Consider the following 26366-nt stretch of genomic DNA (forward strand, 5'->3'; position numbering starts at 1 on the left):
TTTTACTAATTTGTTCTAAATTTCTTAAAAGTTACTTGCATATTTTAACATCATTGGGAGGTATTTTAAGTTTAGTTACTTTCACTTCTTCGTTTATTTTACTGTCATTTAAAAATGAAAATTCCTTGTTCGCTGACAAAGGGATTGGTGGGGTGATTGGTCTTTGCTTTGCTGTTTTTCTTTTTGTTGGAACTTCAGCATCATTATTCTCATTACTTGGGATTTGGGAGGTCCGACATTTGTATGTGCAATCTGAGTCCTGCCAAGAGCTGATAGAAAGCATTTTACCCTCGGTCTCCTCCAGCTACTTACTTTTCTTTTCTTTTTTCACTCATTCCCAAATTCCAAGATAGTTGAATGTTCTGGACTGAAGATCGGGTTGTTTTGAAACTTTCCAGAGTATTATTTTGGGCCACCAATCTTACCTTCAAAATGAGAATTTCTTGCCTGATGTACTCCTTTCTTTACAAAGAATGCAATAATCTTCAAGGAATGGATACATGTCGCACATTCTCTATCCGGAAATAATCGGTGGAAAAACTGTTTTATCTTGCAACAAGTTATTGTTGGAACTGGAATCGTTTACACCCAAGAATGGAAGAAGGGAAACAATTGGAAGTGATGAATATGCTTAGTGACGGGTAGTAATTTCCAAATTTGGTTATGTTTGGGTAAATGGAAGATAGGATGAAATGCAAAACTCCAAACTGGATGCATTTTATTCACAAAATGGAACTATTGCTTGGGAAAAATGTGATGAGTAACACTCAAAATAATGTCATCATCAAATGGCGAAAAATGCAAGACAGGAGGAAAGCAAAATTCCAAAGCTGATGAATGTTATCCCCAAAATGGAATTATTGCTTGGGAGAATATTGCAACAAATAACAATGAAAATAATGTACTCAACAGATGACATGAAATTTCGTACAGAGAAAAAAAAAAAAAAAAAAAAATTAGGGTAAGGCAACAAATGCAGACAAATAATTTTTCTTAACTTGTCTTTTTTTGCTATTTGCTATAGGAAATTTTTGGGGTTAAGAAATTTTTTGCTTTTGTTTAACATGTATTATTTTTCACCTCTATAATTTTTATTAAAATAATTTTGAGCAGTAATTCCAATTGAGTTTCAGATCAGGACTTCGAAATAAGTTTGGTTCTGTATCCACTGCTGAGCCCATTTACCCGGATTGTCCAAGTAGGGATGACGAATATTTTACGAGCGGTTATTACATAACAAATATCAAAAAGTCACAAACACCAGTGATGGATGTTTTTCAAAGAGGGGTGTGATTCAAATCCTTGATACGATCTTACTGGTGGTATTTCGATTACAGGTTTTGGATCACGATAGAAAGTAACAATCGATCCGATATCACTGAAATTTGCCGGACCGGTGATTTCACTGGAAAGTAACAATCGATACGATCTGTCAATGGAAGCTCTCGAACAAAACAGAAAAGGAGAAATCTGTGAATGGATTGAAAAGTGAACGGACCGGTTATTGGAATTATCATATCATTGAATTGCATATCACTGAAATTTATCAGAGCCATGACTTCACTGGAAAGTGTGAAGTCGCAGCTCCACTTCATGAGAGTAACCTTGACTTTCCGATATTCGCATTTGATGATGCAGTGTTCCATACAAATTCCTTTTAATTGCTTGTGACTTGACGTTGCATATATTCCATTTACTGCTGGCACCATCTATTGGTAGAATATAGAACTAAAGTAAACAATTTAAAGAAATAACATATATATTTAATTCAAATTTTTCAGAAAATGGTTTACTCCAATAAAGAAATTAAATTAATAGTTTTGAAAAAAAATTAAATTTAAGAAGTAAGCTGAAATAGATAAATTAATGCAATCACACGCTACTTAAATTAGTAAATTAAGTATTAATTACAATTAATAAATTTTATATTTAATATTAAGTAATAATTTTAAATTAATAATATGATTGAAATAACAGATATTTGGAACAAATATTTAAAAATAACAATAGAAAAATTATATGTTATTCAAAAAATCGTGGAATATGCATCTCTATGTCCAAGTTATTATTTTTTTTTAATTCGCGCAAATAATTCAGTTCGCCCACAAAAAATACTGGAGGTCTCTTGTATGAATTTTTGTAAAAAGAAAGAGGGCCTCATTTTAGGAATAGGTTGAAAACGGGAACGTATAAAAAATTTTTTTGATCTACTATAACTCTGTTAATTTCAGGGAATCATAATTTATTTTTGTAATGTTTTGACTAATGAAATATTTTGAGATTTAAAGCTGGCAATATTTCTTTCTCTAACAAATATGGCCGCGCTCATAAAGGTTGCATGCTTTTCTCCCTCTAGAAATGTATGGTTCTTATTTATAATATAATCATTTTAATGGATAGTTTAAGATAGTGTACTTTTCCATTAAGGAAAATATTCTTTTTAATCATTATGTATTTCCATAAAGTTGAGACTTGTTTTATTAACATTTTCAATTATGATGCAATTGTAGTATTTACTTGCAATTATTAAATATATAAAAATTGAATTCTTTCAGTAGTGATTATTATATAGAATTTTCTCTTATATGTGTTGTGCAATCGTGAAATATATTGTTGTTGGGTAAAATACGAATATTCACATTTTTTTGAATACCGGCGAAAATGAGTTTGGTAGTTTTCTTTCCCTTATTATACATAACGTCTTGTTACTGCTTTTGTACCTCATTAAACAGGATTTTTTAAAAAAGAAAATGTATACTTTGTTGTAGTACCTACTTTACATTTGTATAATTCAAAAACGAAGTAAGGGAACAATTTTTTATAAGTTAGTATATTAAATTATGTGGATGAATTGCTTACTGATTTATTTAAAACCACAAATACTGACATTTATATTATTTTGTAGAAAAATGATATCTTAAAATTATGCAGTGTTGATGTACCTAATATCAAAGTTAATTTTATAGTGAATCAACTATTGAATATTAACTTATATAAATGATTTTTTTTTTAATACGTAATACTTCTGCTTCCATCAATGTGCACCTTATGCTGCTATTCAATCAGCTAATCCAAAGTTTCCAGCATTTTATTCCTTTTTCATAAAGAAAGAATTTTTATTTTTTTTCTATACAAATTTAGTGTTGACATAAAAACTAGATTGTTGGCCTTGAAAAAAGAAATAAGAATTTGTAAATGAGAAATTATTTTAAACTGTTTTGCTGAAATTAGAATATTTCCTTAGTTTCTGCTGAAAATTATGAAGAAAATCTGAGGAATTGAGTTCTTATAATTAATGATCTCTGCAAGACCTTATCTGGATTTGCTTGTCTAATTTGTTTTAAAAATGTGGAAGTATCTTGGATTTTAGTGAAAAAGAACAACTATATTATAATAAATGTTTTATATGTGTTAATAGATAATTGTAGAAGTAGCATTTATTAAAGTGATTTTTATTTTAAATTTTTTTTATTCACTTATATATACTAATAATAAGAATGAATATGTACGTTGATGCTTTGTAGGCCAGATAGTTTGACCTACAAATATCATATTTGGTAATTATATACTTTGAAAGTCTGGAATGTGTATGTCGGAGCAGTCTTTTTGAAATTTAAATTATAAATTAGGTAGAATTTTTTTTCCCACAATAATTTCCAAAAATATTATTGTAAGAATGTAAATTTTACACTATTTTGAAGGTTTGAATGTATATATATATATATATATATATATATATCAATAGATTACATTATTGCTCTGAAATTCAAATAATTTTTTTGTTTGTTTCATCAACTATTTGGTTGCATGTTTTATTCTATTGTTGAAAGCTAAAAAACAAGGTTTATACTTAATATCAATGCAATTCATGAGATGTATAATGATAGATAAAATGAATATTTACATTTTTATAACATCATAATGCCATCAGATTGATTTCCATTAGAAAGATTCATATTTACAATAAAAAGAATATATATGAGTGACAATTGAAATAATATGGCTGTAATATCAAAATTAGGCAGAATCAGGGAGATGAAGCTATATGTACAAGATTTAAAAAAAAATAAAAAATACAACCAATATTTTCTGTGAATCAACTGGTGGTAAAAAAAATAGTTTTAAATAAAATTTAAAAAAATGTAAACATTTTAAAATATAAATTAATTATTTTTAATTTAATTTAAAAAAAATTTAAATTTAAAACTTGATGTGTCAAGAATATTTCACTGAATATGATTCCTTAGTACCAAAGGACTACTTCGTCATTTTTTGAAGCATATTTATTGATTGAAACAGATGAAATATTATTATTTAGGGCATTTAAGTCTGTCTGTAAAAGTAAAACTAAATACTGAATTTTATGATGAATCAAAGATATTTTTATTGAATAATTCTTTGAGATATTATATAAATTATGAAAATTTTTCTGTACTGTACATAAGACTTTATTGCTGCATGATTATGTTATCTGTACTTATATTTAAAAATAAAAAAATGCTTGGTTTCAGCAAAATTGTTATTGTTTTAATTGAAGTTTAATGACTTGAATTTAAAGTTTAAGTTTTATAAGAGCTGACAGAAAATCAGGCCGTTTATAGCTTCTTTAATACTATGAGTTTTACCGCTATCAAAATTTGCAGCTTAAAAATATTTGTTGAAGAATCTAAGATTAAGCTACATAAAATACTTTTTTGTAAAATTTTAGCGAGTGTTAATCTCGCCTCACCAACTGGGTGCCAAAGATGGTTGAGTACTTCTAATAAAAAGGAATGTGCATGTATGTGTGTGTGTTGGTGGTCTAAAAGACCATTTGACCTACTTCTATTAAATTATTTCAATTTTTGAAAATTATTAAATTATTTCAATTTTTCTGCTTTTGAATGATATTTCTCCTGAATTATTAATATTAAGTAGGGATGAATTAAAGATAGGGATACACATTTTTAATTGTAAAGATTATTAGCACTTTACATATTCTGATTGTCTAAATCATTTGTATTTTTTTTATGTCGATAAAATGCGATGCTTTTCATAACAAATATATGAGATGTATTTGCAATAACTCAGATTTTAAAATTGTAATAAAAACCTCTCAGCTTTATCTGGTATTGATAAATGAAGTTTTCTGAACTAATAATGAATTGGTTATCAATTTACTAGTTCTTACGCATAAGTTACGTAAAAATTTGTGTTGAGAAGTAGTACAAGTACTTTCTTCCTTCATCTTAAGAAATTAATTTTGTATTGCATTTTTTTCAAAGATGTCTCCAATTGACTGATTATATAAGTTTTTAATGTTTGCAACATACATGTCCATATAGATGAATTCTAATAAATATAAATAAAATTTTAATGTATGGATTATTACTTAAAGATAATATTGACATTCTCATCAAGTGATTAGGCACAATTCAAATTTTAAATAAAGTTCTGTTTCTTAGAATTTGCCATATCATATTAGAATATTTCAATTAAAATATGAAAAGTTTTTCAAAGATTGTTTCTATAATCATTTGATTTGAAACCATTGATACCAATAAAAAAAATTTTCATTTTAAATGTGTACTAATAAAAACCATGCATTCTTGTAAAATGGGAAACATCATATGTTTAGAAAATGCATATGTCTACATAATCATGCATGTATAAAAAGGCTTAATTTTGTTGGATTAAAGTACTTAATTTTTGAATCCATTTCTCATTACATACTCTGTTTTCTGTAATTTTAAAAATGTGAAATTGCATTCATTAACAGTATTTGAATGATGAAGCAGATATTAAACTTTCTTCTTTTTTTAAGTAAAAACTTCTCCTTTATAGGACTTTTCCTAGTGAAACCGCAATGGGCTACAAATCTAGTGATTAACTGATAATGTGACTGTTTTGGGATTACCCTATATACTGTAGGCTTGAAACATAGTTATTAATAATTGTAGTTGCCTTGTGTCTGATATTCATAAAAAAAAAGTAGTCATTTTTATTAAACCTTACGACTTTTTATTTTTTTGTAAGAAACTGCTCCCTTTTATTATCTTTTAAAACAATTATAAATGAAGATCATGAAAAAATTTATCTTAATTTTGCAATCTCAAGTAAAATATTTCATATTTGACAATTTAGGTATAAAGCTAGAAATTTATTTCTTTGTAAATTATTTTTCTTAATTAATATACTGCAATTTCTTTCTTTCTCCCCCCCCCTTTTTTTTGCATTTATTGAATGAATTTGATTTTATTATTTGTTTTTTGAGAAACATTTGCAAACAGATCACTTTAATTATTTCCATTGAATGTTGTATTGACATTCAAGTAATTAAACAGTTCATTAAACCACTTTATTGGTAAGGCGTCAAATTGAAATTAGAGATGTAAATAATAAGGATTTCATTTATTGTATCAGCAGTGACTTTTCACCATCTAATATTTAATTCTAATAAAAAGGACTTAATTAATGAATTTGTGTTTATTAATCATATTTTTCAAGTTATATATTAATTATCTACTGGCTTACAATAATATTCAGGGGTGTTTGTGCTCCGGGGAAACCCCGGAATTCCGGGGATTTTGAACTTCGATACCCGGAAATTCCGGGGATCGTCGTTCAAAAGGAAGTAGGAATAATAATGAATTATTTATTTTGATCTGGGTAATTTTGTTTGCTTTGAAAGCAGAAAACGTAAGGTCAGTGTGTGTGGTGAAAACTTTTCCTTTTTTTCTCCAAAGGCAGTGATAATGCGTGAAAAGGGGGAAAAAACTTCTTTTTTGTTCTTTCCTTATTGCGAGTTATGACTCATTCCCCCGGTTCTCGGACATTCTCTTCTGGATTCTTTTCGGCAAGTAGGCGCGGCAGAAAAAAAAAGGGAGAGACTTCGTTCGACCAGATGTGCGATCACGTGACCTGGGTTCAAAGGTCTTAATTTTGCAAAAAAAGTAATTCATTGAACTTTTATAATTAGGTCATTCAATACTTCATAATCGTAATTTTTCATTTCTCCCCCCCCCCTTTCTCGAAACTCCAAAATGTCGGTAGTAAGTCCGTAAAAGTTTCAGGGGATTTTTTGGGGTCCCACAAACACCCCTGAATATTAATATTAAACAATTTTAGATATTTCCATACATCTTTTTGTTGACTTTTAAATATAGCAAAACCAAATACTGATATAAGCAATGTTTTAAATAAATGTTGTGTGAAATTATTTGAATATTTTATTTGTAGGTACAGTTAGCCTTGAGATATAGTGGAAACAGTGGAAAATATTATTTGTCTAGGTTTAAAAGTCCAGAAAAATGCTCGTTAGAACAGGTATTCACTATTATTTTGTAATGTAATGCTGATTTTCCAAAAATGCATAATATATAGGATTTTTTTTAACGTTTTTCTTTTATTTTCATAAAAACAGTAAAATATTATAAACATGTATAAGAAATTTCTCTAATATTATTAGATAAAATACTAGTTTTTTTTAGGTGTTCTCTCATTTATAAAACTGAGGATTTCTTTTCCTGCATTTAACAATATATTGAGAAAAGTTATTTAAAAATGTGACACCTCAATTTAACTGCTCTTAATCATTATATGTAGCATGATTATTTGAATTTTTTTACTACTGATTATTTTAAAAATAAGTATAGAATATATTGAAAAAAAAAAAAGAAGAAAAGGTCTAAATTTTTAAAAATCGATTAATTGTTGATTTTTTTTTCCCCTTCAGGTTTGTTATTACTCAGCTCCACCACAGAGGAAAAGTTTCTTTTCTCGTGTGGTCGAAAATATAAAAGAGGATATTGCAAAAAACAAAGAAATGAAGGTAATTTTTAGATATGGATTTAAATGCATTTTTGTGAGTTTATTTCGAAATGTATTCAGTAGGATGTTTTTAAAATCCTTTCTGTTTGATTTTAATATTGAATGAATTGGATCTCTAAAAGACATCACTTATTGATGGAATTTTTGCAAATAAGTACTGTTTTGATACTATGAATAATTTGATATTTTATTTGAAATTGACTAGCATTACCTTTCATTAGCAATGCATAATAAATAACAATTTTAATTACTGGTAATATTTATACTGATTATATTTGCTATTTTCAATAAATATGGTTTTTTAAATCTGCTTTGCAATTACATTTTATTATTATTTGTTCTTAATTTTTGTTGATTTGATATTTTTTGTAATTCATTTTCGTGTAATGAATATATTAGGAAAACTTAAAGAAATTTCGAGAAGAAGCTGAAAAGTTAGAAAAATCTGAAGCTTTGCAGAAAGCACGTCAGAAATATGTAAGAAGTTTTATTATCATTATATTTGCCTCATTGAAAGCTTATATTCTTAATTGCTTTTTTAAATAAATATTTTTTTCCATGTTGCAGAAAACAATTGAAAAAGAAACATTCAGAAGTTCTGAGCAAATAAAAGAGCAGTTTGAATCTATTAGAGGGAAAATCAAAGAAGTAAGTGAAGTGGAAAAATTCATTAACTGATGTTCCTACCTATTTAATAATTGCCAAAAGCTGTTGTGACTTAATTTTTGTTTTCTTCAAAATATTTTTTAAACTAATTTAAAATGTTCTTTATTGGAATTGTTTATTACTTTATTTAACTTGTTTGCAATATATGATTTTATAATAAAAATTCATTGCTATGTATTCCCAGCTTTTAATTATAATGACAGTTTGGAGGTTTTTAGATTTTTTTAATTATAAAATTTTTCTTGCTTTAAATGCATATATTAAATCTTATATTTATAAAAAATATAGTCAGGAATATGAGACAAATTATAATCACGTTAAATGTTATTGTAAGTAGTAATTTCCTTTTATTGTATTTTGTGAATCATTAATTATATATATTTTTTTGTTAAATAAAATATTTTGTCTGTAAATTTTAATAAAGAATCTGAAATAAAATAACAGTAAATGTGATTTCAGGTAAGTGAATTCCAGTGTTTTAAATTATAGTTTTTTATATATAATTTGATTTGCTCGATTTTAGCAATTTTTTTTAAAAATTATTTTTAAACTAAATGTTGCAAAACATTTTATTCTAATGAATAGTTTTTGTTTCGCTAAAAACTTTACAAAAAAAAAATGTTTCCCTTTTAATATTTATTTTTTTCTGTGTATTATTATATTTTTTGAATATAATGCATACATTAATACACCAAATTATACTGACTCAAATTTGAAATTGATGAACACAAAAAGTCTCCCTCCCCCCATAGATTTTTTTTTAACAGTATTAAAACAAAAAAATTCCAAGCATGTTTTGATTATCAAATTCTTTGTTTATTATATTTTTTAATCTGTTCCCACCACCATTAAAATCAAGGTTTTAACTTGTTTTTAAAAAAGCCAATGAATTTTTTAAAAGGAAAAATGGCATTCAGAGTTTTTTTTAAAAATGTTGCTTTGATAGTTGAACTTTGTAAATGTGAATTGCGGAGAAGCTATCAATATATATTGACTTCTGAAAATTAAAATTCTATTAAATTAACAACATTTATTACCTTGTTTTTTTATAGGGCTTAGAAGAAGCCCAAAAGAGTGAAATTGGTAAAAGAGGTAGAGAGATCACAGAAGAATTAACAAAGTCAGCCAAAATAGCAGCAGAGGCCATAGCTAAGCAAGGTGAAGAATTGGGCAAAAAAGCACCGATTAGAGCTGTTGCTGAGGTAAATGCATTTTGGTTTTGGTGATAAATAGAATATATTGATTTATCTTAGTATTAAAAACTATATTGTGGAGCAATATTTTTTCCAGCATTTTTATGGATTAAGACAATAATGTGCCGATGTTCAGTTTAAGGAAAAAAATTTCCACAGTGAAAGATTTTAAAAATGACCTGTTCTGAAATAAAAGGATGTTTTTAAGTGTAATTACAACTAAATTTAAATAATACATGATTGTACCATGAATTTATCATTTAAATCAATACTCATCTGAAATTATAATTTTGACCCATGAAGTAAATACAAACTCATTAATTAAATTATATATGTTCATTCAACAATTTTATGCACAACCTACTTCTCTGAATATTTTTCTATTTTGTAATTACTTGAAGTGAAGAAAATGTACAGAAGATTAATATGTAAAAATCCAAATCATAATTGTATAATTTCAATAAATTATCATTAGTTCTGTGTTCCTTTATTGAAATGGTAATATTTTTGTAAATCATATTATAGTTTCATCATCCATGCCTAAAAAGTGCAATGGATATTTTTAAAGATTAAGTTCTCATCCTCCTTGCCAAGATATTTCAAAATTATTTGCTTTCCTTGTGTTTGAAGCTAATAGATGTTTGTTATCTCTTTCCATAACTGTGACATTTTACATTTTATCCAAACTTAATTTGATTTCTAATTTATCTATCAAAAACATATAAGCTGTAACTAAAATAATTCTTGATGAAATTTCTTATTAGTAATCTTAGATTTTGTTTAATTAGAAACATGATTAATTAAATTTATCATAAAAATTGTTTGCAGCAGCTATACATATCATAAACAACTTGTTTGGTTCCTTTTTACTTGATTCATTTACGAGTATGTAAAATTAGTACAAATGATTAGTGTAAAAAGATATTTTAACATTGCATATTGTATTAAATTTATTCAGGGGTGTTTGTGCTCCGGGGAAACCCCCGGAATTCCGGGGATTTTGAACTTCGATACCCGGAAATTCCGGGGATCGTCGTTCAAAAGGAAGTAGGAATAATAATGAATTATTTATTTTGATCTGGGCGATTTTGTTTGCTTTGAAAGCAGAAAACGCAAGGTCAGCGTGTGTGGTGAAATCTTTTTCTTTCTTTCTCCAAAGGCAGTGATAATGCGTGAAAAGGGGGAAAAAACTTCTTTTTTGTTCTTTCCTTATTGCGAGTTATGACTCATTCCCCCGGTTCTCGGACATTCTCTTCTGGATTCTTTTCGGCAAGTAGGCGAAAAAAAAGGGAGAGACTTCGCGACCAGTTGTGCGATCACGTGACTCTGGGTTCAAAGGTCTTATCTCTCCTGGCGTGGCGCCAATAAGTAGAGAAGGGGGATTTTTCGCCGTATTAGCTATTTGTCATTGATCGCTTCGCAACTTTTTTTTCTCCGCTGTGTAAAATTTTCGTTTCATTTATTGATGCACGTGTAAATTTTTCGTTTCTCTTATTGAAATATTTTTTTATTTATGTACGCAAGAGAATTTCACTTTGAAATTTCAGCATATGAAACAGAAATTACCCCTTAAAAATTCATATCTAATTAGTTTTACAGCATTAGATCCAGAGCTAAGAGGTAAAACCAGTGCAATATTAGCTTTTGAAAAATTATCATGTCCCATATTTTTAGTGATAATGAAAAGTCAAAAGTAGAAGCTGAAATAAGGTTATACCAGAGTGATATTGATATCACCAAAGAAATGCTCTACACATCTGATGAAAGTGGAAATCAAGTCAAGTGTACAATTGATAAATATTGGTCTAAAGTTTTTAATTTAAAAGATGATTTCACAAATGATTATAAGTATGCTATGCTGCTATGTAAATTAAATACAATTTTTTCCAATATTTTTTTGTATTTCCTTCATCTATGCATTGCTACAATTCAAAAAACTATAAATGGATAAAAATAATGATTTGTTTTGTTACATTCCTAATTTATGTTCCTGACAGTACTTTTACATAAAACACATGAATAGCTAAATTACTGCTAAATTGGAATTATGATGAATCATTCATTGTTTAATTACTTATGATTTATAATTCATTTTTCCAAAGGTATTTGAAATTGCTTATAACTTTAACTATAGTTTATATTTGGTAATTTTAAAATATTATATAAATTTTTGAAGTATGTAGTTATTTAGATTGTGGGACAATGTGTGCCATATCAGAAAATTAAATAGTTATTAAAATAAAAGCATATTAAATTAATTAAAAGACTAAGGTTTTAAGTAACTATTGTGTTACATCAAAATGGTATTTGGTATACACTTTCACAGACATTATGTTTTTATTTATTTCTATAGAAAGCTATAGATATTTCCTTACTGCAACTTGTAGTTCTAGATATGTTTATTGATAAAATTTTTGTATTTATCATAATATTCTTTAATTATTTTGATGTTGATTTATTACATTTTTATATTTGGCATAAAATCAGGTTTTTTTTTTTTTTGCTACAATTATTTTTATAATGTGGCTGATTTATCTTGGAATTCACAGGGAGTTAAAACTGTTAAAGAGCAAATAGAAGAAGCTCAGATGCCTGGCTCAAGAGTTTATCAACCACCTGGTTTGTGTTCTTTAAATTCAAATTCAAATTGTGTATTTGGTTAATCTGGTATTTCTGAAATTTTTTACTATAGTTAAATTTTGTTTCTACAGCTAGATTGCAAATGAGAAGTGAAAGATCCAAAATGAATAAAGAAGAAAGAATAATTGAGCCTAATAGGTAAGTATTTTCCACACTCATCATTTAATTAAAAAATATGGATTTTCTTACTGCCAAAGATTTCTATAATATATCTTTTGTTTACCTTATTGTTGAAATACCTTGAAAATCCTCCCAAAATTTAAATTCAGCTATTCTCATAAAATTTGGCTAATTCTGAGACAAGTCTTTAAATTAGAGCCTAATTTATCACTTATAAATATAGTTTGTTCAGAGTGCAAGTAAGCCAAGTCATGATATCCCATTAATGCTGAAATTAATTTAAAGCAAATTTTAGTTGATATCATTTAAATGATATTAAAATTATCAAGATAGTGATAATTTTAACATCATTTAAATTTCAAAGAATTTTCTTTAAATAAACTGGTAAAAAGCCATTAAAAGTTTTTTGTGTTATTATAATTTTTTTTGAAATATAGTGAAGTATAAAAAAAATCAAGATAAGCATTCAAATTCTTTGTACTACTTTGAAAACAAATTAAAGTGAAAATAAATTGCTCAAATGCATTGATTTTAAATTCTGGATATTGGGAGATATATTAATGTATCATTATTGAAAATTATTTAAGATTTTGAGAAAATATATTAATTTTTTAGACAAAAGATGAAATCCATTTGGTTTAGCAATCTAAGAGAAAGTTAGCTCTCCTTTAAATAAGGTTGCTGGCATTAACAGTTTAATGAAATGGCGATAAAAATAGAAATCTTTCTTTCATGAATATTTACTATAATATTTTATAATCAGTTTTTGAAAATTTCGGAATAATCGAAGATACTTTATATATTTTATATACAATATATAAAACGCATAGTTTTTTAATTTGAATTTTTTTTTTCATTGGTAGTTTATATATAACAGAAAAATACACACAAACAAATACACAAAATTATAAAAACAGAATTTTGAAAATAATATTGTGTTAAAAAATTTTATATTCTAATTCCTTCCATTCTAAATTTCTGTTTTAAAAATTCTGTTAAATCTGAGAAAATATCTATTTGTTACAACATGAAAAAGGAAATATGCATTCAATTTGGTTTAATATGTAGTTATGGATTAAGTGCCACATAGATATTTGAAAGATGAAATGAACTCAAAAAGATTCAAATTATTACTTGGTTCAAGTAGCAGCATCATTAATACCAAGATTAAATTATCTATTTGAAATGAAATGAGATAAGTGCAGTTTAAAAAATGGGCATAAGTATAAAAGTATAGAAGAGAGTGCTGCAAAAGTCATTAGCTGCAAGTTTCATTTAGGAAGTTATAAAATTTTCTTAAAGAAAATGACAAGATAAAATGAAATCAAGCTAGGGACTGGTAAATTATATGTGTATTTATGTATTGGCAAATTGCTAGGATCTATTCTACCTTACATAGAAGCATTTAGGCTCGTTCATGTGCATATAAAAGTTATAAATTATATTATTAGTATTATTCTTTCTTTCATATTTCTCTTAATTTAAATTTGGATTGTGATTCTTTTTCAATAAAAGACAAAAAGTTAAAAGGTAAAGTTATCTAATTAATACAGTTTCGAAATAAAATAAAAGGGAATACAAAAATTTTATTGTGTGTAGTATTTTAGGTGTTTCTTTTAATACTAATTTTATTTTGTTCACATCTAGATTGGGTCCCTCTACATGGTTTATTAATTTGTAATTATAATTTTGACTCAATATGGAATTATAATTCTTTAATAATTTGAGATATGCAATAATTGTTTTTGAAGAAAGGGGATATAATACTTTTAATACTACATGATTTGAAAGTATACACACACACACAAAAAAAAAAAAACCTTGTAATTTTTTTTTTTTTTAAGTTTTCATGTAAAAAAACTTTTTTTTTTTTTTTAAATTTGTGATATAAAAATCAGGAAAATCATTCTGCAGTTTGTATAAATATATATTCTGTTTTAAAATACACAGATACCTTTTTTGAAATAATTTATTTTTTGCATTGTTTTAATTAAGTTATTTCTCTTTTAGTGAAGCTACAACGATGGAACTTCATAAAGATTCCAAATGGTTTCAGAGCTGGCAAAATTTTCGTGATAATAATCAATATGTAAACAGTAAGTAAGGCATTTTATTGCATGCTAGAATATTATTGTAGCATATTCTTGTTTTCAATAAGATCCTGGTCATAGTTTTTTAGAAAGCACATTTTGGAAACACACACTTTACATGCATGCTCAAAAGATGAGTAAAAGATCACACAGCATTTTCATTTCAGTATCATAAGCATAAAGCTAAACCTTCAAAGGCTCATAGGGCACAAGCAAGTGAGTTGATTGAAATGCGAGAAGAGGGCTGTATAATCACATAGATATTCATACAAGCTATATAAAGATATTATCAAAAAAAATTTTGTTAATTACATGCCAACATACCCGTCCTTCAAGTGATACGTTTTTGAAGTAATTCTGATACTAAGCACGCAAAACATTAATATATCTAAACCTAACAAAAATTATGAAATTAGTGATATATTTCCCTAGGAATATTTTAACTTTTCATTGTTAAAATATTTAATTTTTCATTACCAGACTTTGTTAGAAAATCTGCAATTGACATATCAGTTTGAATGTATTCCAATTTAAGTACATTGTCTTCCAAAAAATCTTACTCAGAATGAAAATATAAATTCATATAACTTGACCTATTCAGACTTAGTGCATTTAATCCATCGAATTGCTGCTTTACTATCTAATATTAAAGCATCACTAATATTTTGTTTGCATTTCAGCTCAATTAATAAATTTACAAATCCAAATAATGTCTATATATTTTGGAAACTGCATATAACTATGCTTCATATGGTGTTTGATATTTCCAATTCACTTTTTTTTTTTTTTTTTTTTTGATATTTCCAGGAAATTTAGGATTTGCCTAGAAAAATTATACCGCTAAAAAATAATTTCTCTATTTAGTATCAGAACCAGCATCCAGGAAACCAAATTTGTTATCTCAAAATATTTTATCATTTGTATCCATCAAATATTTTAGTATATTTTTTAGCTAAATTATAATCCTGTTTCTCTGATTTACTGTTAAACTGTGAAAGAAAGCTTATACAAATGTTATATTTGGTTCATTCTACTAGTTAAATATAAAGGTTCAGCAATTAATTCCTAATGCATGCAATCTGTCCATTTGTAGTAGAAAAGTTCTTATCTTTTCCTTTTACAATAGGTATTTTGACACTTTAACATTTTTTTAGATTATGCTTAACCCCTAAAAATTTGCCAGTTTTATTCTCATGCATTTCAAATACATTTTTAATCTTGCTTACAATTTTACGACAGTTTATAATCTGTGTAGAATGCAATTCAGGTGCTAAATTCATCTTTACTTGTGATGTTTTTCTAGGTTCAATTGTTTTATGTGAATTTTTTATTATTTTCAGAGGTTTTTGATTGGAAAATGAAATATGATGAGAGTGACAATCCTGTTGTCAGAGCTTCAAGACTCTTAACCGACAAAGTGACAGATCTATTTGGTAAGAATTGAATTGCTGATTTCAATATCTTATATTTTATTAAATTTTGAATAATTTTTTAAAGTTGATACTCAATAAATCATTTTATTTATTTATTTATTTTTATTTTAAGATATTTGTGTGTGAGCATGCCCTTACACCTCACTAACCATTTAAATTTTAAATAATATTTCCTCTATTGCCATATCATTTAAAATGAAAAACTTAAATTCCAAATAGCCAAGCTCGCATTTCCTTTATTAATGATTAGTTTATAGAAATCTGCTTATAATTATTTGTGCTTTTTCTTAAACTTAACAAGAGTGAAGAGGTGAAATCAAGGAAAAGCCACAAATGTGATGTGTGTCATCCCATTCAGTACATCATTGTGGCAAATGTTTCTGTTTCAAGAGGCTTAAAATTAAGGACATAAATTTATTCTAGTTGGAATAAGGGTTAAAAAATGATCAATGATTGATTATTGCTATTGACACTGTCTTAGATCACATCACAACATTTTAATGCCAATTATTTCTACATTAACTACTTTTATTTTTATCAAAAATTATCCTTGCTTCTCATGCTGTTCAGTTCGAGGATTTTTTTGGAAGATTTATTTGGTTTTTTTTTTTTTTTTTTCCAGCAAAAGAGAAAAGTAAGATAAAAAAAAAATAGGCAGCTAAAATTTATTTCAGCCTTAAATTTATCATCAAATAAAATAATTAAAAAATTTAAGAAATCAGTTGCAAGAAACGTTCTAAATTAGAATGAAATGTGATGAAAACTGATCATTTATAATGTAAGAAAATAAACTTTTGGGAACTATATGAGTTTTCATTTTTGAAATGGATATCTTATCAAAGACATTTAATAATAATTTTTTATAATGCATACTTTTGAAAACAAAAAATTAATAATTTTTCAATTCTATATTACCATTATAATAAAACTTAATTACACATTGCTTGATAAATTTGATATATTTATTATGCTAAGTGTGAAAATAGATTAGGGATCCAATGTAATGTGTTGTATTGTTGTTATAATCCGTAATTGTTATAATTGTATAATGAAAATAATTAGGTGAGAAATAGCAATTTGTTTTGTTTCATATTTATACTAAATTCAAAATGTGTTTTTAGAAATTTCTCCTGAAATAACTTTAATGATATTAAGTGAAGTGTTTATTATTTAAACAGAGGTGTATTTAATAATTGAAAATAAAATTTTCCTTAGATATTTGGTTTCTTAAAAGTTATCCACTGCCGAATCTGGAAATATTTTAAAAAAATTATGTGGAAGATTATAGGCTTTAGATTGTAATTACCTCTTTCTTATAATTCATTGTTGGAATGAAGATGAAGTTTTATTGTATTTTTAATTCAATATTCTAAATTGTTTTTTTAAAATGTTGTTTTACCTTTTAACTTAAAATTTCCGTTAAAAATCATGCAAAATTCCTAAGTGCTATTATTTCTGTGTGAAATCATTTAAAATTATCACAAATACAACATTTGATACTGATAATATCTACGTGCGATTACCCTGGCATTATTCTTGTTATGTCTCTTCTTATAATCTGAAACATTGATGGGGGGGGGAGGATATTTCAGAATGAGTTCCACATCCTTCCTGTATGATATTGACATATTGTTTCATAGTGCATATATAATGGCACAATAATGCCATTTTTTTTCTTCTTTAAAATGATTGTTTGGGGGACTTCAGGTTATACAATATTCATTGTTCTGTCATTTAGAGCTAGTATTAAAGAGTATTGACTTTTTCAAATTATATTAGTATGTGTCCACTGTATTGTCAGTACTTCCATAGCATTTATAGGAAAAGTTATGTTTTTCCTATGGAGAATTTTCAGGTTTCATGACCCAGCCCACACACACCATGATGAATGTCAGAGAAATCAAAACCATAATAATTAAAATTGTGAAAAGAAGTTTAAAAAATACAATTGATATTTGCATGCTCATTTTTCTTCATGACAATGTTTTGTTCTGAAGTGTGGACATTAAGCTAAAAATAAAGACATATTTTTTTAAAAAAAGACACAATAAGTTAGATAGTTTGATGCAGATATTTCTTGAAATGACCGACTAGATTGCCCACTAAAATAGAGTAATAATTTAGATAAGTTGATGAAATAAAATCTTTGTACACTATTTAGAATAATTAGTGACTTGAGCTTATTTGAAATAAAGCTATCCAATAATTTCAAATTAAAGGTATTATAGTTAATAAATTCTTATTTTTAGAGGGAAAAAAATGTTTTTAAATGGGCCAATGCATTTCAAGAAGATCACATTTAATTTCTAGGATATTTATATGTATCCAAAATAAATTTAAAAAAAGTTAGTAAATAATAAACCTTGAAGCTATCTTATGTATCCATCTTATAATTCTCGGCAGATAGTTTCATTTTTCCAGTTATTTATTTAGTTTCTTTATTGAATTTTAGTTAAAGTATATGAATAATTTGTACACAACATGAATTACATGTTTTATAATTAAAGATATTAATATGTTTACTATAACATTTCTCCATGTATTTATCCTTTAGCAGTTTTTCCTCTCAATGTTTTGTAACCATGAAAAAAATTTTCTTCCCTTTTTCACTAATGAATGAAGAAATTTTCAAATTCCTGTTTATTTGGGCAAATTTCAGAAATTATATGGACTTTTAACTAAAAACAATACAAAAAAGTCTCATTTCCTTTTAAAAGAACAATACTAATAATTGCTTTTGATTAGATGTTTTATTTTGGTAAACCATTTTTTATCTGCTTATAATATGTTAAAAATTAGAATGAACAGTTATAAAGCTCTGAGGATTTCTACAAATATTGCAATTTTAATTTTGTAAAAATGATTATTCCAATTCACTCATTCTGAATTTAAAAAAAACAAACAAAAAAAAAAAAACAGTAATATGAAATACGTGATTCCCTATCCCATTATTCTTTTATGTTGGGTATTTTTTAAGTGCTTTTTATGATAAAATCTTTTATTTGAAGCCATTTTTTAACTTTATTTTTTGTTTATTTGTTTAGAAACATTTCTCGATATATGAGGAATTTGTAAACAATAAATATACTTTTTTTTGTGTGTGTGTGAAAACTGTGCAATAACTTGCTTTAAAAATGGAATATAAGAAAAGCTGGCTGCTTTTTTGTATGATTAACTAAATTCATTATAGTATCACATTAAATGATAATGAATTTTTTCAGGTGGCCTTTTCCAAAAGACTGAATTGTCGGAAGTTCTAACTGAAATTGTAAAAATGGATCCTACTTTTGATAAAGAGCAATTTCTCAGGGAATGTGAACTAGAAATTATACCAAATATTCTCGAGGTATATTTTTTTTATTAAGATATTTTCCATGTTACTTATGTCATTGATTTATTGCATTATAAAAATTTTATTGTACTTCCAACTGATAAGTTTGATTATGAATATATATATATATAATATTTTGACTAAGCGTATTAAACGTTCCTATCTCTTTGATAAATGGTTATGGCCCTTGTATACAAAGTTGCAAATCCTCATGAAGCATTAAACATTTTTTTTTAATTTAAAAATGTACACATTATTAAAAATATATGAAATTTTAACTTAGAATCTATAATGATTGATATAGTGAATTTTCTTTTATTTTGATTCTGGATGTAGGAAAATGCAATATTTGTATTCTAAAGTTTAAGAATATTCCAGAATTCTGTGAAAATATTCAAAATTTACTTTTTTTTGCATTCGAAAAATAATTTCCAATTATTCTCTTACTTATACACAATATTTATTAATAAATTTATAGCACGTGTTCTGTAATAGAAATATACAATATGAATTTTTAAGAAATGGTTTATTTAAATACCATATATATAATTTATCTTTATCATCCTTAATTTTTTAAAATACTGTTTGCATTATTTGATTGCTACTATTGTCAAAATACATGTTTATTGTAAATATGGTGCATTTTCCTAATTACTTTCCTTTTAATCTGCAGGCTATGATCCGTGGTGAGTTAGAAATTTTAAAAGACTGGTGTTATGAAGGGGTAAGAAGAAATTTTAGTTAATGATTTTACTTTTTAAGTATCTATTATATATTAAGTATTTATTATTATTATATTATAATTGCCATATATTAAGTATCTTTTATTAACAGGCTTTCAATGTATTATCTGCACCTATTAAACAAGCACAAACATTAGGCTACTATTTTGATTCCAAAATTTTGGACATTAGTCATGTTGATGTAAGTAGGTTTTTGTTGTTTATTGTATTCATGTATTTTTAAAAAATAATTTTAAAATTTTATAAATATTGAAATTTTTAATTTTACAATTGTTTGAATTTATTTTAATGGATTAAAAGATGTTTTTAATTTAATGAAAGTAATTATCCAAATATTTTTAATAAACATTGCAGTTTTGCTTTTTTTTTTTTTTTTCCCATCTTATTGAAACACCTTTTTTCGAATTCTGTAAATCATATTCCATTTGAAAAGATTTCAAGAAAATCAAGTATTAAAATAAGACTCAAGTACTAAGATCAAAACTATTTTTTTCCCTCTCCCCTTTAACTTTTGATTATATGCAATTATTTTTAATCACATCTTAGAAAAATATTATTTCAGTATTTAATCCTGGCTTACATATTTATGGTCCCTTTAACTTTTGATTATATGCAATCATTTTTAATCACATCTTAGAAAAATATTATTTCACTATTTAATCCTGGCTTACATATTTATTCTCAATATTAAAATTTATCTGCTATGTTTTATTAAGTACTAGCCGCCCTTGGCGACCAGCCGGTTCGTCAATCTTAAAGCTCATTAAAATTTTAATAATTAAATATTTTATGTAATTCCTACTTTAATAGCTTCTTCATAAAAATATTTTAAAACTTCAAATTTGGATAGTCATATAATTCACTCATAATATTATAAATACCATTATTATTCAACTGTTAATATTTAATATAAATGTTTAAAAACAGAAGATTTTCAGTTATATAATATGTAATATATACATTACGTAATTATGTAAGGATATATTGTGTTAGGAATATGTATATTAACGATTAAAATACCATAAATTGTTATAAAACAAAGGTAATATTTTGGGTACATATGGAAAATTAATGCTATAAAACTGAAATTCACTATTTAGATTGTAAAAGAATGTATTCTCCACAATAATTCAGTGATAACTGACAAAATTTAGTAGAATTAGATGCTAAAACTTAGTAAACTGATTGAATAAATTTGTAAAAGTGCCATTACAATGCTATATATATTGCAACTTGCATTCTGTCATGATTATTAACTGATTTATAAATTTTGATTTGGTGGTGAAATTTTTAAATTTCCATTTCTTTTTTTAATAGTTTAACTCTATAAATTTCTATCACAAAATTTAAGTTCAAAATTGTTGTAAACTTTGCATGAATCTTTGTAATTAGATATAATATTTTACATCTGTGTTTATGGAATAGCTTGCAATGGGGAAAATGATGGAGCAAGGTCCAGTTCTTGTGTTAACATTTCAATCTCAGCAAATCTTAGTTGTTCGAGATTCCAAAGGAAGTGTTGTTGAAGGTGATCCTGTGAGTATTTTCATAACTCCTTTGCTCCAATTTGTTTTAATTTTATGAGATACATTATGAATATAATTATTAAAAAAATGAAATGTTGCTTAAATGAATAATAAATATTCGTAAATGCTTAATTGCAAATTTTCAATAATATTTTAGAAGAATTCATAGATTTTTAGTTCTTACTTTCAATTACTAAAATAGTTAATGTATTATTTTTTCTATGTGTCATTAAATCTGCAGCTCCCCTTTTATTCAGCTCTTATATGCTGTGAATATGTATTGTAAGATGAATTGAATGTCTTTTTAATTGAATTTGTATATAATTTAAAATGAAGTAACCAGAATCAATATCTAGCATATTTCCGAATTATTGAAATCTATTATAAGATGTAGCATGTTTCAGCTACAGATGGTTATCAGAATAATAGAAGCATCTCTGAATAAAAGTGTCATTTAGGAATACATATCAAAAGCATTAAAATATAATCCTGCCTGCAGTTTTATATATATGATAAAACAAGACAAGATATATATTTTTTAAATTTAAAAAATATATATCTTGGTAATATGAAGTAGCTTTAATGAAATTATATATGTTTGGCATTTTTATCAAAAGCATAAAATGTCAAACATTACAGATTTTCAAAGAGGCCAAATTGTTGGAGCCCAACTAGCTGTTAGCAACTGTGCCCAAAACATCCCAACTTTTAGGAGTTTTTAGGGCTGCAGTGTCTAAAGTCATGACAGTGTAGCAGGATAAAATCAGCAAAGCAAAATAATTGATAGAAGGAGACTCTCAGTGAAAGAGACTGAAGGATGGGTATTGAAGTGAATGAAATGTTTAAAAAAAAAACACGACAGCCAAAAATGACTGCAGACTTCAATCAGCATCTAGATTCTCCAGTGTCAATAATTGTATTTAAAGTGGTACTTTCATAAATAGTGCATTTATGACCCTGCAGAAATTTCCAAACAACTTATCATAGACATTAATGTCAAATGTCATCTACAGTGGTGCTATAACAATTAAGTCTTATTTATTGATAAGTGGAAGGCATTTATATGGTCAGATGAATTCTCTTTCGCTCTTTTCCACATTTGGATGACACTTGCACAAGCCCTTGATCATGGTTGTCTTTTTCCAGTTGTCAGGCATCGAGATAGATCTGTCATGGTATGGACAGTTATGTTCTGGTTTTCTACTGACCTTATTGTAATCCTGAATTGAAAGATCTTTAGGGAGAAGTATAGAAATATTTTAATTGACTAGATCCTGTGACACAAACTTTGTTTCCTGCAGGAGATGGTATTTTCTAGGGTGATAATGCTCCTATTTAAGCTATGGGACTGTAATCATAGTTTGATGAACACAAAGATGAAGTGAAACATCCACCTTGGCCTGCACTATCTCCTGACCTCAATATAATCGAGTCATTATGATCTATTTTAGAGAATTCAATCTAGAATCAATATCCTCCATTAATATTTCTTCTGGAACTTTCACAGTTTTCTCCATGAAGAATGGTTCAATATTCCACTTAACACTGTTCAACACTTGTATGATTCAATTCCCAATGGGATCCCAATTGTATTATATGCAAAAGGTGGCCCTTCACCTTATTAATAAAGATTCTTGTATTCATTTGTAGTATTTCCATTGTTTTGATAACCACTTGTATTTTGTTTAGAGTGTATTATTGTCTTTTGAATGTTTGTGGACTCTTATTAAGGCTAGCTATTAAAATTGGGAGTGTTTTTATAACTTCATGTATTGAAATAATTTAGTAATCTGGTAAGAAGAGATCTAATGAAATTTTTCTGAGTATTCCTATGTTATCAATGCCTTAGAAGTTCTTTATACCATGCATCTGCATGTGATAAAGCCTTTCATTGACCTTTGTTATTATATCAAAAATTAAATTTCGTTTAATTAAAGGTTAAAATTCTTATCTTTCTCCAAAAAAAAAAAAAAATCACTTGATCTATTTATTAAGGAAGATAATAAACTATCATGAAAAAATAATATATTCCATTATTTAAAAATGTTGGCATAAAATACTTGAAGACTTGTACATTTTTATTGACAATGTTTAATTGATACTGTCATTGATGATAAATTTGTATCAATATTAGAATTTGTTCAAATATCAAGGCATTTCAATATATGTAAAATACTTTAACCTTAGTTTCATCAAATGTTGTTGCCAATAACATCAAATGGCCTTGTTTGGTGTATAATTAAAAATATCATTAAATAAACCATGATAATATCTCACCTAAATTATAATGTAAGGATTATCATAGGAATATATTTTATGGAAGCTTGATTGTATAGTAAATTATCATTTTGTCAGTGTATTTTGAATGTAATTATTTTATTGCTTTAAAATATCTAAAAAATTTATTTATTTCTAATATATTCTAGGAAAAGGTATTAAGAATGCATTATGTATGGGCTCTATGTCGAGATCAAACTGAACTAGACCCTAAAGCTGCATGGAAGCTAATAGACTTATCAGCTAGCAGTACTGAACAGTGGTTATGAGTCAACGTAATTTTAATTCATTATGTACATAGAAAGTAAGTTCTTAATGCTTTACATTTTTAAGGATAAAATGATAATCTTTCTATTAGTTTCTTATAAATATTATATTTTGATTGCATTTAAAATAAATATATTTAATCAGTTTAATCAATCATTTAATGCATTTATTCTAAAATAAGTTTTGTTGTTATGAGATCAGTTTATAGCAATTAGAATATATTTATGATAGGTAGATTCATGCTTAATGAGCCTAATCGCTCTTCTAATTATGAATTTAAGTTTCAATAAATTGAATTACAATTTTTAAAAGAGTCTTAAAATTGTTGATATTATCATTAATGATCTTTGGGATATATATATTTAGATAAGTTTGTGGATTGAATAGACTAAATTTAAGATGGTATAAGCAGAAATTTATTTGCCACAATTATTTACAAATGTTTACAGTTAACAAAGCAAAAACAATCCAGTCTTCAATAAACTTCAACAATTCTGCAAAGCATAGAAAAATTCAAGATGCTACATTGCATCTGTGGGGAAGAAAAGAAAGCTTATTCTATGAAAGAACTAAAGCAAATCCTTTTTTGGCTATTGCCACAACTCTCCCGAATTTTTCAGAAAGGAGTTGAAGTTTCTCAATGGCGAATCACCAAATTTGGTGCTATAAACCTCAGCAAGAAACAAAATGTTTAAATTTACAGAATTCTAAACAGAAATAATTACTTTTGCTTGTAAAAAAAAAAAAAAAAAAAAACTGAAAATGCATGTTTACTGTATTTTATCTGGTCTGATTTATAAATATATAGTAAAAAGAATGTATAGTTATTTTCTTCCCCCCCCCCCTTCTTTGAACAATAGACCTATCATTTCGTAATTCTAAACTAAAAAACAAATAGTTATTAACTAAGTGAACCATAGTTGGTAATGTGGGATTTTCTAGATTTAATATTACTTTATAATGTAATTGGCTTGAAAACTCCAAATACTCCTGAGCAAACTGAAATTTTCTAATTCCCTATAAAATTTTCAAATTTTTTTTAAAAATTCTAATTGAAATGTTCTTTTGCAATGGAATTTGCTGTTCAAGTCGTAACTTTAAAATATTTATGCATTTTCACTATATTGGAAGTCATCTTAAAAGCCTCATCCTTTTTCTTTTTCATTGCTATGCTGAATTTACTAATTTAATTTAATGTCTACCATTTAATGGGCTTTTTCATAATGCTAAAACCAGAAAACAATTTAAAAATGCAATTGATTTAAACATAGTTTTAATTCTTATGTAGAGTTGAATGTATTTTGCCAAATTTGATTTATTTGTTTATAATGACTGTTTTTTAAATAAAATTTTTGAATCATATAAAAAATTACAACTAACAATTTAAATCACTAAATTTGTGATGTTTGATATTATAATTTAAAGTAAAATGAAGTTTGCCAAAGATGCTATGAAGAATGTTTATTTTTTTTATACAATTATACTACCATACTTCTAAATTTTATATATATTTTTGCATGGTATTATAGTTTAAAATATGAACTAGTTCCTACATCGGCAGCAGGGGGTCTCTTATAAAATATATTAATTTGATTCAGATAACCAAATAGAATGTGAGAATTTTACTTTTCAATTCAGTGAACATCATATTATCTTTCAACAAATGATAAAGTTTGACATAAATTACATTTTAAATTACTCTAATATATGCACTTCAATAAAATAATGAGATGATACATATCACAAATCTATTTAATTACACTGTTTTTTTTTAATTGTGTTTATTTGAAATGTGTTTTAATTTCTATTTCTGATCTTAAAAAAATTCCATATTTTTCTCCCTAAACAGATTCAGTTCCTTGTACAAACGTAAGGATGCATTGTATATAGTTTCCTGTGGAGTTGAAGAATTGAAACAATCTGTAGATTTGCCTAAAATATTTGAAGAAAAAAAGAGATATTTTATAACAGTTTTTATACTTTTTTATTTCATACAAAATTAAACACAACACCAAATCATTTTACATAGTTGACAAGGGAAAAACTAAATATGTAATTTGACATTAGTAGAATCATCATTTAAAGTGATATTTGAGGACTATTAGAGATGATATTCATAATTTTAAACTGCTGTGAACATTATTTGCGCGGTGGATCTTTATTAAATTCAGGACATGACTGCTATCGTTGTTATCATACTTGATGTAATAGGTTTTCCACTTTTGACCAATTTGATTACTTTCATATCCAAGTCTCATTTCAGAAGTAAGA

The 26366-nt window shown here is 26.2% G+C and overlaps 1 protein-coding gene across 1 annotated transcript; it reads left to right on the forward strand.

The window, feature by feature from the left end:
• The first annotated feature begins 2282 nt into the window (after positions 1-2282).
• On the forward strand, positions 2283-26068 carry LOC129963183 (mitochondrial import inner membrane translocase subunit TIM44-like). Its single transcript, XM_056077344.1, has 16 exons — positions 2283-2360; positions 7219-7305; positions 7715-7810; positions 8209-8286; positions 8377-8457; positions 9528-9677; positions 12218-12287; positions 12380-12446; positions 14439-14524; positions 15859-15951; positions 19173-19297; positions 19956-20006; positions 20117-20206; positions 21451-21561; positions 23978-24132; positions 25945-26068. Exons 1-15 carry the CDS (start codon positions 2316-2318, stop codon positions 24095-24097), a joined length of 1350 nt encoding a protein of 449 aa, XP_055933319.1. The 5' UTR covers positions 2283-2315; the 3' UTR covers positions 24098-24132; positions 25945-26068.
• The last annotated feature ends 298 nt before the right edge of the window (positions 26069-26366 follow it).

The sequence above is a fragment of the Argiope bruennichi genome, chromosome 3 (genome assembly GCF_947563725.1).
Source record: "Argiope bruennichi chromosome 3, qqArgBrue1.1, whole genome shotgun sequence".
Taxonomy (NCBI): domain Eukaryota; kingdom Metazoa; phylum Arthropoda; class Arachnida; order Araneae; family Araneidae; genus Argiope; species Argiope bruennichi.

Bases quoted from the DNA above. Each gene is read 5' to 3' on its own strand.
- LOC129963183 (XM_056077344.1), top strand. From the start codon at position 2,316: ATGGCCGCGCTCATAAAGGTTGCATGCTTTTCTCCCTCTAGAAAT. The intron at 8,458-9,527 runs GTAAGTGAAGTG...GTTTTTTTATAG, and splicing joins TTAGAGGGAAAATCAAAGAA to GGCTTAGAAGAAGCCCAAAA. The intron at 20,007-20,116 runs GTAAGAAGAAAT...TTTTATTAACAG, and splicing joins AAGACTGGTGTTATGAAGGG to GCTTTCAATGTATTATCTGC.